The sequence below is a fragment of the Enoplosus armatus genome, chromosome 9, assembly GCF_043641665.1.
Source record: "Enoplosus armatus isolate fEnoArm2 chromosome 9, fEnoArm2.hap1, whole genome shotgun sequence".
NCBI lineage: Eukaryota > Metazoa > Chordata > Actinopteri > Centrarchiformes > Enoplosidae > Enoplosus > Enoplosus armatus.
The window spans coordinates 1482840-1497788 of record NC_092188.1 but is presented as its reverse complement, the minus strand read 5'-3'; the positions used below and the strand labels follow the sequence as shown (position 1 = coordinate 1497788).

Here is a 14949-nt window from a genome sequence, read left to right as displayed (position 1 = left end):
CACACATACTTCAAAAATGTAGATATCCAACAGCCTGTGTGTGTGTGTGTGTGTGTGTGTGTGTGTGTGTGTGTGTGTGTGTGTGTGTGTGTGACCAACTGTTTAACCATCACTGCCCCAAAGGCTAAAAAACAAAACCCAACAGAGAACACAACAAAATGGCCGCCACATATCTTCAATAAAACACTCTCCAGCCTGGAAGCCACTTTGAAATCCTCCTCCTCCTCCTCCTCCTCCTCCTCGTCTTCGTCCCTGAACATCACAGAGAAAAACCAACAAGCTCCGGAGGGGAGAACCGACAGAGAAACATCCTCTCTTCTTCTGTGTTTTTTTTAAACATTTCTTCTTCTCTGTCTCTGTGTCTCTGCTGGATCACAACGATGCATTTATATTTGACAAGTGGCATCAATAAGTCAGCAGGCGTGTAGATAGAAATGTCCTCACACCTTCAGAGCATCACTGTGCAGCAGGGAGTGTGTGTGTGTGTGTGTGTGTGTGTGTGTTCATAGCTTTTCCATGTTTGTGTCTCAGAAATATTCTCTCTGTATATTTTATTCAGATATAATACTAATGTGTGTGACATGCAGGTGGAAGGGTGGACTCACACTCACACAAAGTAAAGGGTTAGCATTGTTAGAAAAGAGTGCCCTCTGATGTAATGTCATTAAAATGTGCTATTTCCAACCTGCTAATAATGTACTTAATGTTTCCATGATATACCGTATCATTAATGCAACCTTGACTACACCTGAGCACTAAGTTGGGCTGTTTGGAGACACAATTACACTGTAAAGAAGTGTATGGAAGTACACATGTTATAGTGCTGGTAGACTTTTTAAACATATACTTTGTGTATATGTATATGATGTTGCTAGACTATAACGTGTAGTATAATATCAGGGTTTCCTGCAGTGTTTTACACGTCAGAAGTCATTTTTATGTACTATAATATCAGGATTTTTCAGCTGTCAGTGTCGCTTCATCACACAGCCACATATTCAACGTGAGAGGCAACTGTTTAAACCATCATCTAGTAAATGACATTTATCAGTATATGCAAATATATGCAAAACACACACACACACACACACACACAGACATGTAAACAAACAAACCAACAAACCAACAAAGAGTCACAGAAACACGGTCACTAAACACACAAACAGGGTATAAACAGACAAAACACACACACGCACAGCTCAGCTAGGTGTTAGCATACCATGGTGGCTGGACTGGTTGGCACGGTGACACACACACACACACACACACACACGTGGCGGACCCTCGGGGTGTGAGAGAGCGAGCGGCGGTCGTCCTGTCAGAGCTGATTTGAGGCCACGGTGTCGCAAACACAAACCTGCTTCATATTGGATTACCAGGAAGAGTGTGTGTGTGTGTGTGTGTGTGTGTGTGTGTGTGTGTGTGTGTGTGTGTGAGAGAGAGAGGGAGGGAGTGGACATCTACACCTTTGCTGTTGTCCCTGAAGCGCCGTGTGACTCCTAAATAAAGTTTAGTCCTTTATTGTTACTGTGGTGTGTGTGTGTGTGTGTGTGTGTGTGTGTGTGTGTGTGTGTGTGTGTGTGGTTCATTGTCATATTACATTTACCTCTGCATGTGTGTTTTCACTGGGTGGAGTTTCACTTGTCAGGCCAGTAGGTCATGTATGTATGTCTGTGTGTGTTTTGTACTTCTATCTTTGTGAGGACCGGTTTGATGCTTCAGACGGTGTCTTAGAGGACACTTTGGGAAAGTGAGGAGTTCGTTTAAAGTGGGGACTAAATACTACAATACCCATGAGCCTCAGCTGACATAGCTACAGAGAGGAAGCCAGTCAGAGGTGCAAATCTAGAGGTCTAGAAAAGTCTTAACGCTTGTTGTTGCAATCTGGAAACTGAATTGAGATTAAACTGATTAAACTGCTGAATGTTTCATCAGGTTTCTACAAAGTGTAATCTTAGCGTTCAATTCAGATACCAGGACACCTCGAACACAGTCGACGGTTAACCTCCTTTAACTGAGTCAGTGTTCAAGGCACTAAATATTCAACTGCAGGTAACCGTAGCAACAAAACCGATGCTTCATGCTCCGTCACCAGGTCATAACAAATCCTGAAGGGTTCTCACAGAGATAACAGACATATTCTTCTGACAGACGTTAGACACCGTAACTCAGAGCTCACACCCTTTCAGTGTGTATTTTATATTAGTTTACAGCGTGTGTGTGTGTGTATAAATGTGTGTCCATGTGTTGAAGGAGGCATATGGGTCAGGTACCCTGGGACTGCTGTGTGACAGCTGGCAGTGTGTGTGTGTGTGTGTGTGGCAGATGGACTGGTCAGACTGGAACATCAGAGACTGTACAAACACTGCAGGACAGACCTTCTGGTGTGACTACCATGATGGACACACACACACACACACACACACACACACACACACACTCTCTGTAGGTGACCTGAGGTGTCGATTCAACTGAAAGTGACGCTGAACTCGTTCACGTTTTATGGTCCAACACAAGGACAGAAAACTAGAAACTCAAATATATTTAGAAAATGATTTGACAAATATTTGTTTAATGGTTGTTGATCTTGATGGTGGCAAAGAAGCCGGCGTGTGTGGCCATATAAACCAAACATAAAATTGCAAAATGAATCAAACAAAAACAAATGAATCACAACTCAAAGTACAATTTCTGAAGTTTCTCTGTTTTTCGCTGTTTAATTGATCAAAATTCAGAAAAATCTCAAATGAAAACTGGTATTCAAAACACTGCAAACTGAAGGTCACCAGTTTGATCTTCACAATCTCCAGTATGCATGTGAAAATATTTTCATAAAGTGGGGGGGTGAGAATACTTTTGGAAAACATATATTTTCCCTTCAGATGAAGCAGCAACCTGTTCCACCTCCAACATACACCTCTATCACTTGTGTACATCCATGAATGTGTGCGCTAAACATTTTTATTATCATATTAATAAAGAGGAGAGAAAACTTTTCAGACTGCTGCCGGGAGGTGGGGGGTGTCGAGGTGTGTGTGTGTCTGGGGGGGGGTCTCACAAAAATCCTTCTTTTACTGCTGGAAACACAGCTGCCTCCTGAAAATGTTCAATGTCCACAATATCTTCTCTCCTACGGCTTAGCAAGAGGTGATGAGCAGCAAGTAAGCAAGGTGTGTGTGTGTGTGTGTGTGTGTGTGTGTGTGTGTGAGGCCATTATTAAAGCCCTTCTTCTTATTGAAGCACGCTCACTGACAGACATCAGCATCACGAGGCTCTGCATCATTATTATAATTCAATATTACTGCATCATGTTGTATTGTTTAAAGAAATTAAAGAAGCAAGTTGCAATTAGAAACTAAACGAAAGTTGCAGTTTAACACAGCTGACTGCACTGAACACACACACACACACACACACACACACTACACAAGTAGCAGCAGTATTCCAGCTGTCTCATTCATCTTTGATTGGTTTCGTTCATTTTGACACTTGAACACACACAGAGGCTAAATCAATAATTGACATGTTCTGTGCGTTTATCATAAATCAAGGGACTGAAGTGCCGTCGCTGCTCATCAATGAAACTTTCAGAACGCGACGACGTTCCTGATGATGATGAGGACACGATGACCTCGTGTTTGACTCATGACCCGCGATCACGTCTCGTCTTAGATCGGTCCGATCTGCTTCTTTCAGCATCGTCTTTAAGTTTCATTTATTTACACGCTCACATCACGAAACGGTCTCAGAGGGCTTTTACTTTGACAGCCAGTATCCTCCCAGCCTCGGCTCAGATGAGGAAAAACTCACTCACAAGAAAACAAATGGGAGAAACTTCAGGAAGAGCAACAAGCAGTCCTCTTCAGGGACAGTCTCTACAGACTGCTCACGGTTATCATTAAGTAGCTTATATAATGTCATGTAGAAGAGTATATATTAGGCACATTTTTAGCTTCTAGACTTCCAGGCAAAGTGTAAAAGCTGCCTGTTGCCCAGGGACCTGGTGGTGGTGGTGATGGGAGGGGTATTGAGGAGGACAGGGATCACCAACCCCCCCCCGATCCCCCCGAAGAGACGAGTTCAGAGCAGATAAGCTCCGAAGCCGAGAGTACTTTTTAATCGGCACTGCGACCTTGAAGCGAAGGAAGAGAGACTTCATCTGTCCGTCCGTCCTCTCGCCCGGCGGAGAGACCGTCTCCCCGGGGGCCGACGGCGAGGGACGAGAGGAATCAGAGCCCGAGGGAGAGGAGGAAGAGGAAGAGAGGAGGAGGAGGAGGAGGAGTGTCATGGTGGAGATTGACAGACGGGCGGCACTCTGGAGACGTTCAGGTTGTTAACGGGATTCTCCACGCCGCAGGGATCAGGGAAGGTCAGAAACTGCTGCTGGATCTCAGAAACCACTTAGTCTCCACTTCATCTTTGTTCTACTCAAAGTTTCTCTTGTGTGATGAGGAGGGGAATCCTCCACATGCAACCACAGAGACGGGTTTGTTTGTTTGTTAAATCTACTTTCAGTTTAAACTTTCTTTGGCAAAAAACATTTGGCACGTCACTCCGTTCACTTCCTGATATTCTGTCATACAAAAAAACTCAAACAAAAACAAGGCTGAGGTTAACGGGAGGTTTTGGTTTCCTGTTCCAGTCCGTCAGTTTCTCCCGTTGACAGAACCACTGCAACATTAGACATCTCCTGCTTTAATTATATTCTGTTACTCTGTGATACGCGTGAGGACGCGAAGCTTCACCATGACTCGACCACGCAGTCGCCATATTTACATCCTTTGCTGTGTTCGTGGTGAGCAGAGGGACATTATTGTTTTAGTTTGTCCATTTTATGCTGCTCTCTCCTTCTACTCCACTACATGAGGCATTGAGATGCATCATTATGGATTAAGCTCCCGGCAGTATATAAAGTAATTGAAATGAGCTCCACCATAAGTGGACCATTTAGTTTTGGTACTTTAAGTATAGTTTGAATGCAGGACTTTTACTTGTAACAGAGTATTTTAACACTGTGGTACTGCTACTTTAACTTAAGTATGAACCTACTGTTTGTTGCATCTTTCCTTTAATGCAGCTAGCAGAGAGATTATCGCTGAGATGGCTGAAATCGGGCAGAAGTCTTTGCGAAGGAGACGAGCAGCTCCGTCTATCGGTTCATTCCCCCTCAGCTGTAAGAGGACAGCAGCAGCAGCAGAGTGATGTGAGACAATTAGCGAGGACGCGTCAACACACACATGACCAGACACAATGATGTGTAACTGCCCTGAGGGGGTGTGTGCGTGTTTGTGTGTGTGTGGGGGGGGGGGTTAACATGCAGAAAACAGATGTGCAGCATCTCTCACATACATGTGAACAAACACGTACACGCAGCTGAGGTCATCGTTTGTCTGTGTGTGTGTTTATTGTCGTGTGTGTGTGTTTATTGTCGTGTGTGTGTGTTTATTGTCGTGTGTGTTGGTAGATTAGACGCCGGCGGAGGGTTTGTTTTTTTTTGATGGATTTGTTTTCTGAAGTGAACGTCATTGTTGTTCAGTTACTGAAGGAGAAGTAAAGTCTGAGTCTGACTGCAGATTCTTTCGTTCATCCCTCCATCCCTCAGCAGGGGGGGGGGGGGGGGGGGGGAAGTCAGTTTTTATTATCAGTGTGTGTCGGTGCAGGACAGTGAGAAGAACAGCTCGACTAAACCAGAGAGAAAAGACGTCTCTGTTCACTTCTGTTATATAATCCCTCTTCACACTCCGGAGCTCCATCTGAACAAGTCCTGTCATTATCACTGAGTGTTAACTCTTATTTTCTTATACGGAAAAACATCTGACACAGTTCCACAAGTACTTAGAAACATCAAGCTTCCATCGCCAGCCCTCCTCACACACACAGCGACCAGGGAAGACAGTAGAGCTGCACACACAATGCTGCACATCATGTACACTTTCATATCAAAAGCAAGACGTCAGCGGTGCGATGACTCCGACCTCTGGGATGTTGCTACCGTTCTCTGGACCAGCCGTCCGGTCCTCACCTGGCTCATTTCTATCAAACATTCATTGGACAGAAACTGTTTTATTCATCTTATTTTCCTTCCCAACAAACCTCTATGTGTCCACGGGGAAACCAGAAAGGCTACAGAGAACTTTGAGCTCAAACCAGCGCCTCAGACCTGGAAAGACGAGATCGGGGGCACGTCGGGGGACACAAGAACAGCAGCTGCCCTCGTTTCTGACCGTGCCTCCGATGCAGAGGCCCGGTCCTGGTCATGTAACCGGGGTCAGAGGTCAAAGGTCAAACAAAGAGCTGCAAAATGGAAACAGGGAGCGAGAGGACGGCTGGAAACAGCTGGAGAACAGAGAGAGGGGTGGATGAAGTATGTGAGGTCGTCATCACACACACACACACACACACACAGGCCACAGCCTTGATCACCACTTTGCTCTACTCAGAGTATCACAGGAGACCCTGTGGTGTGTGTGTGTGTGTGTGTGTTTCTTCTGATGTCTGCTCCAGACATTCATTAATTAACACAGATGAAGGCTTCTCAAGATCTGATACTTGGCTGTGTGTGTGTGTGTGTGTGTGTGTGTGTGTGTGTGTTTGAGAGACAGCGTGAGTTAGTGTGTATGATGTTATGACACACTGCAGATGTATTCAATCTTAATAAAACTGTTCGTGGCAAAGAGGAACAACATCAGCACAGCAGGTAAGAAGTGTGTGTGTGTGTGTGTGTTTGTGTGTGTGTGTGTGTGTGTGTGTGTGTGTTTGACAGCAGCAGTTAACCAGGTGTGTTTCCAGTCGGGTGCTCTGTGGGACACATCTGTACTGCTTCGTGTGTGTGTGTGTGTGTGTGTGTGTGTGTGTGTGTGTGTGTGTGTGTGTGTGTGTGTGAGGATCAGGTGTTTCCACGCTGATTCATTCGGGTCGTGGCGCCTCACTACTTAGTTTCACACCTCCGTTTTATCATCCATCCCTCCGTATGAAGGTTAACGTGCCATAAAAAAGCTCACAGGTTTGATCCCTTTCGGTTAGCCTAGCTTAGCATAAAGACTGAAAGACACGAGAGAGAGAGAGTTACAGAGTTACGTGTGTGTGTTTGTCCAGAGATGAACTAGCTCTGCGCTGTGTGCACGCAGCATGTCATGTGTTGCGTGTTGATCGCTGCGGTCTGGATGCGATGACCTTGTCCTACTTGGTGATTGGTGAGCGGTCTTGCCTGAGGCTGCTGCTGATTGGCTGTCAATAAGTTATTAGGACAACAGATATATAGAAACAAAGAGGAACACAGTGTGTGTGTGGGGGGGGGGGGGGCAGAGAGGAAAGGAAGCATGACTAACAACTTTAAGTCCTGCTAGCGTCCCCTAGAGGCTGTGATCTTCATTACATCCTCAAAGACAACATACTGGTGATTTAGCTATCCTTACAGCCTCACTATCTGATCATTTAAAGGAATATATCAACATTCATGTAGGGTGTAAGAACTAGCTTAGCATTAAGACAGGAAGCACGGGGGAAACAGCTAGCAGCTGGCTCCGTCCAGTTCCGTCTAGTCTTTGTGCTAAGCTAGGCTAAACACCTATGAAACCGATATCCATCTTCTCATCTGAAGAAGACATCTGGCCGCTGTGAAATGTTCAGACTGTTCCTTTAACCTCTTGGTTCATCAGCTGATGAGCCGTTTTCAAAATGTTCAAACGTAACGAGCTGCAGCGTTTGTGTGATTCGAAACTGTTCATGCTAAATTTAACGAATACGGAACATTATTTATGTGTGTGTTGTTGCTTTGTTGCCTTTTAAAAAGGTCATTCTGGGGAGCTTCAGTGAGTGGTCACAATAATTTGTCCTGCAGCTACACACACACACACACACACACACACTGAAATACCAACAAACAAACATGCATACTGAGGCTGGTGTGATCAATGTATGTGACACTGACAAACACACAATCACTGTGAAGCTCAGCAGCCTCGAGGACACGCAGTCCTACAGTGTTTGGTGGCACACACACACACACACACACACACACACACACACACACACACACACACACACGTGGTGCGATGGCAGGTTGCTTCGGGCCTCGGGCTAAATCCAGAAATAAAGACAATAGAATAAAACTCTGTGTGTGTGTGTGTGTGTGTGTGTGTGTGTGTGTGTCACCTCAGGGCTGCCAAGCACAGAAAATCTGTAGGAAAGCCTGACAGACCGGGACCATGTTTGTGTAATAAAGCGTATTTGTGTGTTTTAGACGCACACACTTTGACTCAAACAATTAATAATAGCAGTGAGGCTGCAGTGTAATGAGGGAACAGGCCCGTCGGTGTGCAGCAGCTGCATTAATTGCAGCCCAACAGGAACAATTTTCTCATTTAAATATGCAAATAAACACGTTCATTACAGTTAATGGGACAGTAAAGAATAAAAGCTCTCAGAAGTTTGTCTGAGTCACAGTCCGTTCACGTGTCATTCACTTCACACGTGCAGTGATTTCTGCTTTAGTTGCCTTTGTTTGTCCAGACATCGATCGCACTTCATCTGAATCTGAATCCTGGAAACTAAATGTGAAAGCCCCTCTTGGACCTGACTGAAGTTTAAACATTTGTAAGTAATCAAATTCATAAAGGAGTAAAAGTGAGAAGTGTAATCAGCTCCCTCTGGTTGAGGAAGCAGAAACACATTAACACTAACACTAATTAACGTTGACAACCTGTAGCTACAACTTAAAATGCGACGAGCAGCATAAGATATAACATGTTGATTGAATGCATCTGACACACGGAGCTGTTAAGTTGATATGCTTAAAATATGCATTGGATACGCATGAAAGTTTAACTCGGAGGTTCCCGCTCCTGAAGCTGATGAGACTCGACTGACTCGATCGTTTTAAGACTCACTGTTGTTCTTGCTGAAGATGTTACAGAGCGGTGCTGCTCATTCTGGACACGCTTCATTCTGCCCTTCGGGAAAGTTACTCAGGATATTAACATTAATTAGCTTCAAGTAAAAGCGAGGCGAACACATCAGGGTGTTTTATCGAGCTGGAACTGGTTCCAGAACAGAACTGGAACTTCATCCGCTTCACTGCAAACATGTTAGTGAAGATTGAGAATATGATGCGGCCAAATACAAGAAATGGCTCCGAAACACAGAAGAGACTTGGCCACTTCATCAGTTCTTACATATTGTACGAAAACCTCCTTGAATACACAAGAAAGACTGACGTGTATGTTTTTTAAATTCTATGTTTTGGGGGAAATGATCGTGGCTGCTGATTCTGTTATTGTGCCACCAAATCCCCACATTTCTGCCCATTTTCTGCTCATGGAGGATGTTTTGAAGCTTAACTGCGGGCTGGCAGGAAATATGGGGATTCTGGAGGTGCTTTCACAAAATCAGGACATGCAGAGTGTGATGTGAAGGAACTCTGTGGAGTTTCTCTTTCACTTTCTCCAACAGGCATCTGAAGCTGGGTTCTGCTATGCAAAAAGCTTGTCTATAAAAATGCAGCACCGCATTCGGTGTGTCTAAATGTTTGTTTCTGTGTCTCGCGCTGCGGCTCGGTTTTCATGCTCATTATCTTTAGTTCAAGTCAATCAATTCAAGCACACACACACACACACACACACACACACACAGTTTAAATAAGAGGAAACACAGGAGGGAAGCTGCCTGAAGGCCTGCACACATAAACAAGAGGACAAACAAGAGTGTGTGTGTGTGTGTGTGTGTGTGTTTCCTGTACATTTATTGAATGTCAAGGATAAAACAGAGTCAGGAGAGTCGCTGCCATCTGCAGTGATGGATGACCTGTGTGTGTGTGTGTGTGTGTGTGTGTGTGTGTGTGTGTGTGTGTGTGTTTAAGGGTCACATGTGTACAATTTATTACATACAGGAGGTGAAGTCCAGGTGGGAATATGTGTGGAGGATGCTGTGTTTCTTTATATACTAACTTCTGCTCAGTGTCTGAGTATGGGGGGGGCGGGGGTCTATACAACAACACCACATATTTAAACACCATCGTTCCTGATGGATACAAATTTCCATCAATGAATATGTAAATGTATATTTTCTGGGAATTGAATTGAGAAACCATTTGTGGATGAAATCAGCAGATAAGAACTTCACTTCTGGTGAATCCACTCCTCCTCCTCCTCCTCCTCCTCCTCCGCTCCAACAGTTTATAAAACTACAGAGAGAGAATCTGCCGAGCCAGCTGGCCAATCAGAGGCCGGCGTGCTGTGTGGGACTTCCACCGGACGCGACGGCGGCTGCAGCTCAGACCTCGTTCCCACAGATCAAAATCACAACCACCGCCGACGAAAGACAGGTCGCCTCAATCAGCCGGCCGGTTTACAGCACGCTCAGCGCCGTGTCCACCAGATCACACACACACACACACACACACACACACACACACACACACACACACTCCCCACAGCCACAAAGCAGAGCCGACCTGAGCTCTGCAGTCTTTGCTTTAACACAAACAAAGCTTGGTGTCGGGGGCTCTGGGCCTGTTTCGGCCCGCGAGCTCAGACCTGGGAGAGATCCAGGTGAGCAAACACAACTAATTTCTACAAATAAACAGCGGAGATGCCGTTTGGATCGACTGATTAGTCAGATCTGAGCAGAACACCGAGCCACCACCGCCGGCCAGATGTGGCTGTTGGTTAAACATTTACTCTGGGAGGGTGGGGGGGGGGGGTCAATCACCACAGCATCTGGACGTCGTTTCATCCTGTCAAACAACACTGATTCACTTCAGTTTCATATTGACTGGTTTAATACTGGTTTTAAATATTCCTACGTTTGCTACCACTGACAGCTGAGTGTTTTATTTATTTTGAAAGCTGTGTTTGGGTGAGTGAGTCCAAAGCTTCAATAATCAGCTTCAATCAAGTCAAATACTAATAAGACTTTAGGAGAAGTTTCAGTCCGGTCCAGCAAGTGTGTGTGTGTGTGTGTGTGTGTGTGTGTGTGTGTGTGAAGTGAGTTGAGGTGTGTTTACTCTCCTCACCTCACACAACAAACACTATCAATTCTGTTTGTCCTTTAACGACCTGCTGGCAACACACACACACACACACTCCTCTCTCTCACTGTAGATGTATGTGTGTGTGTGTGTGTGTGTGTGTGTGAAGTGTGTGTGTGTGTGTGTCTGTCTCCCTCTCACACATACAAAATACAAACACACACACTTGGCGATGATGTGAGGAGTGTTGTAAGGAATGAATGAAAGAGTGGAAAGTAGCCGGTGACGGTTGAGGTCGATTCAAACTCAGCCAACACACACACACACATGCACACACACACACACACACACACACACACGCACACACACACACACATCTCAATGAATAAATGCCACTCAGTCCTTAAAAGGAAACTTTTGCAATAAACTTCAGAGGAAACTCACTCAGACTACTGTTCCTACATGTTCTCTACAAGCCATACTTTACATTACTACTGACCTTTGACCCCACCACAACTCAGCAGCACAATCAGCTGCACAATTCGTTTTTCCTTCCAATCAAAGCAGCTGTTATGTTTATGAATCCGTCTGTGGTGTCAAACCAGACATTCAGATGTTGTTTTCTGAAGAGGAGTTCATGAAGCAGAAACCAACCAGTTAACAGACACCAGAACAGCAGCAAACACTCCCAGATAAACGCTGTTGATTTTTCAGCTTCATCAAGAAATTCAACAACATGTAAAACCTTGAAGCAGCAGCGTCACCAGACTCCCAACCCACCACCGGACCCTCAGACCACCACCGGACCCTCGGACCACCACCGGACCCTCAGACCACCACCGGACCCCTGCAGGTAAACTCCGTCTCGTTTGCGCCTTTACGCATGAAAAGAAAAGAGGCTTCTTACCTCGGAGGTTCTGGATCTTCACCACCACGTCAGCGGGCTCCCGCAGGCTGCGCGCCAGGTACAGACGCCCCGAGTCCCGCTCGATCTGGACAGGCGAGTCGGCCTCGGATATCACCTCGAACCACCGTTGCTCGAATCTCTGGTCCGGCACCGTGAACACCAGGTCCCCGACTCTCACGTGGTCCGGGACGGTCACGGTGTAGGTCAGCTCCTCGGACAGAGCCCGGGGCCTCCGCCGCGCTCTGCTGGATTGGCGGACGTTGATGCGCAGGAACACCGGCTCACCGATCAGCGCCACATGTCCGCCGTCGTTCACGTAAAGGCGCAGAGACACCTGGCTGACACCCAGGAGGGACCCGACCAGCCTCACCTGCCCGGTTTGTGGAACCACGTGGAGCAGGTGAGACTTGGGTGACGCGTAAAAAGTGACGCGTCCGTTTCTCTCCGCGTCGCCGTCCTTCGCGTCAAAGCGGGCCAGCTCGGTACCGAGCGGAGTCAGCTCGTCCACTTCGACCGTCTGGTTCCCGCTGGTGAACCGTGGGATGTTGTCGTTTCTGTCCGACACTTCGACCTGGACGGCAGCCGGTCTCCTCAGACACCGCTGCGGCAGCTCCACCGTGAACTCGTACATCGCTATAAACTCCCGGTCCAGAGCTTTGGCGGAGACCAAACCTAGATGCCCCCGGTGGTCTCGGTGGTCCCGGTGCCCGCTGTATCGAACGAGCCTAAAATCCGATGCGTAATCACCCATCAGGCTGGCATTCAGGTCCGCGCCGGGGCAGCCGCCGACTCCGAGCTGCAGCACCACCCCATCCACCGGCGTCCCAGCCGGGGAGTTCTCGGCTATGTGTCCGAAGTAGCGCGCCTGATGTCCGGGCTGCGCGGACAGACACACCGGTGAGGCATGAAGCAGCAGCAGCAGCGGGAGCAGGTGGAAGAGGAGGTCGTGCAGGAGAACCGCTCCGGTTGCAGCTTTGGTCATGTTTCCATCAAACCCGTTTCAGCTGGAGAAGAGTCCGCCAGAGCCACGAGCCCGGATCTGTCTCTTACAGTGATCCAAGTGTAAAGATGCAGGAAAGCGCCGTGATTTATCTGGAATTAACTACTGAACCCGTTGCGGGAGTGAAGGAAGAGAAGTCCATCCAGAGCGCGGAGGAAGAATCCTCCACTTCTCAGTTATTCTATCAAAAATACTTTTACGCACAAGTGAAGGAACAGCAGATTGTTCTTCTCCGCGGCTCCGTGAACATGTAGCAACATCAGTAGAAGTGATAGTAAAATGTCATATTCAGAGTATTTCTCTCAGTTCAGGTCAAATATTCCCGTACAGACGATGATGATGATGATGATGATGAAACGCCAAGTAGCTCCAGAGTGTTCGGAGCGTCTCCACCGTCTCCACCGGAGGATGGATCAGACTGACGGGCGCAGAGACACCCAGCAGACTCCATGCGGCTCCGTCGGCCCCGCCCAACCAGGAGGAGAGAGACCAATCACGTAGCAGGAACAGGTCTGACTGACAGGCCGCGGGACCCGCCCACTGACATGCTGAGTCAGGTGATGGAGAGAGAGAGAGAGAGAGAGAGAGAGAGAGAGAGAGAGAGTAAAGGTGACTCACAGAAAGGATTTGAGGGTAACTTTCTACCATTCCCCATCATGGTCCTGACCCATGTGAGACCCCCCTTCAAATCAGACCTGGTGACCCGTGGTCTTCTGCGTGGGTCAGTTACACTCAGGTATGAGGTGCAGGTTCTGCTGTAGAACCTCATGGAGCTTTAACACAGAGGCAACTAAATATTCTATTATTCATTTCACGTTCATCTCTGCCCGTGCAACAGAGGAACGTAATGTGTTGCATAAGAAATGAATTATTAACTGCCGTGAAGCTACAGGAGACAGGAGACATGTCTGCAGGGAGGCGCTGATGCACCTGTGTGAAAGGAGGGAAAGTGATCCGGAGACGTGGCGTGGTGTCCTCCACGTGCCGCACTGTTAAATGTGCAACAGGCCGACGATTCTGACCACGAACACTCTGATGCTGATGGACGTTATGTCAAATGTCAACGTCCCTCCCTCCACTTCCTCAAACCTCTGTCGTTGTCTTCCTGTCCACCAGATGTCCTCAGACTTTCCCTCCTTTCCCCATCACCTCACTGCCCCGCCCACCTGCTCACCTGTCCCCACTTATGAAACCAGTTACTCTGGTGATCCTCTGACTCTTCATCTAGCGCCATCATCAGGTCAACGTGTTGATTTGTCCGACGCTTTAGTTTATGAGCAAATACCTGCAGAACCGATGACGTTCACCAGCCTCAGCTGTACTTTGTGTCCGGTGCTAATTAGCAAATGTTAGCATGCTAACACGCTAAATTGAGTTGGTGCACATCATAAGCGTCATAGCATTTAGCTCAAGGCACCAAAGTACAGTGTCGCAGAGCCGCTAGCATGGCTGATGTGCTGTTTACAGGAGGCACAACACAGTTAATCTCACTGTAAATGACTAAAGCAGAGGAATACTGTGATCCACAGCGCCAGTAAAGATCCCATTATGCTAATAGGGAGTGTTGTCATAATCCCTATCTGCATAATCTACGAGCTATTAGTGACTTATCATTCATAAGTTCCACATGTAGAACACCAGCAGAGTCCTCTTTGTCCTGGTGCTGTCAGACCAGTTCTCGCTGGTTTGGCATTTCAGTGTGAACAGGAAGCTTTAAGCTTTAAGAACAACAGGTGTTCAGGCCTGTCTGTGGTCCTGCAGGTCAGTCCGTCTCTTGTCCACATTAATATTTGACGGTCTTTCTGTTCAGCAGTATTTACACACCTCAACAATTAGAAATATTAAGATTAATCACACTGTGGGAACAATGAGACATATCAATAATCCCTGAGGCACCTGTGATCAGTCAAACCCTCTGATTGGTCCACTCTATTGTCCAGTCTGTTGACCTTTGACCTCCATTGTTTACACTGTGACACACTGTGGACACTAATACATCACTGACAGCAGCCGCCAGCCGTGTTTTTATTGTATTTTAAAAATCCAGCATATTTCAGTCAAGGTCTCGAAGCCGAG

General features: G+C 46.9%; 1 protein-coding gene across 1 annotated transcript in view; it reads right to left on the bottom strand.

Annotated features, from left to right (window-relative positions):
• Nucleotides 1–12855, bottom strand: part of LOC139290325 (neural-cadherin) — a 103540-nt gene extending 90685 nt beyond the window's left edge. Inside the window, exon 1 of the mRNA XM_070912066.1 lies at nt 11874–12855. Coding sequence (XP_070768167.1) covers nt 11874–12855 — 982 coding nt within the window. The remainder of the gene's footprint in view (nt 1–11873) is intronic.
• Between the last annotated feature and the right edge of the window lie 2094 nt (nt 12856–14949).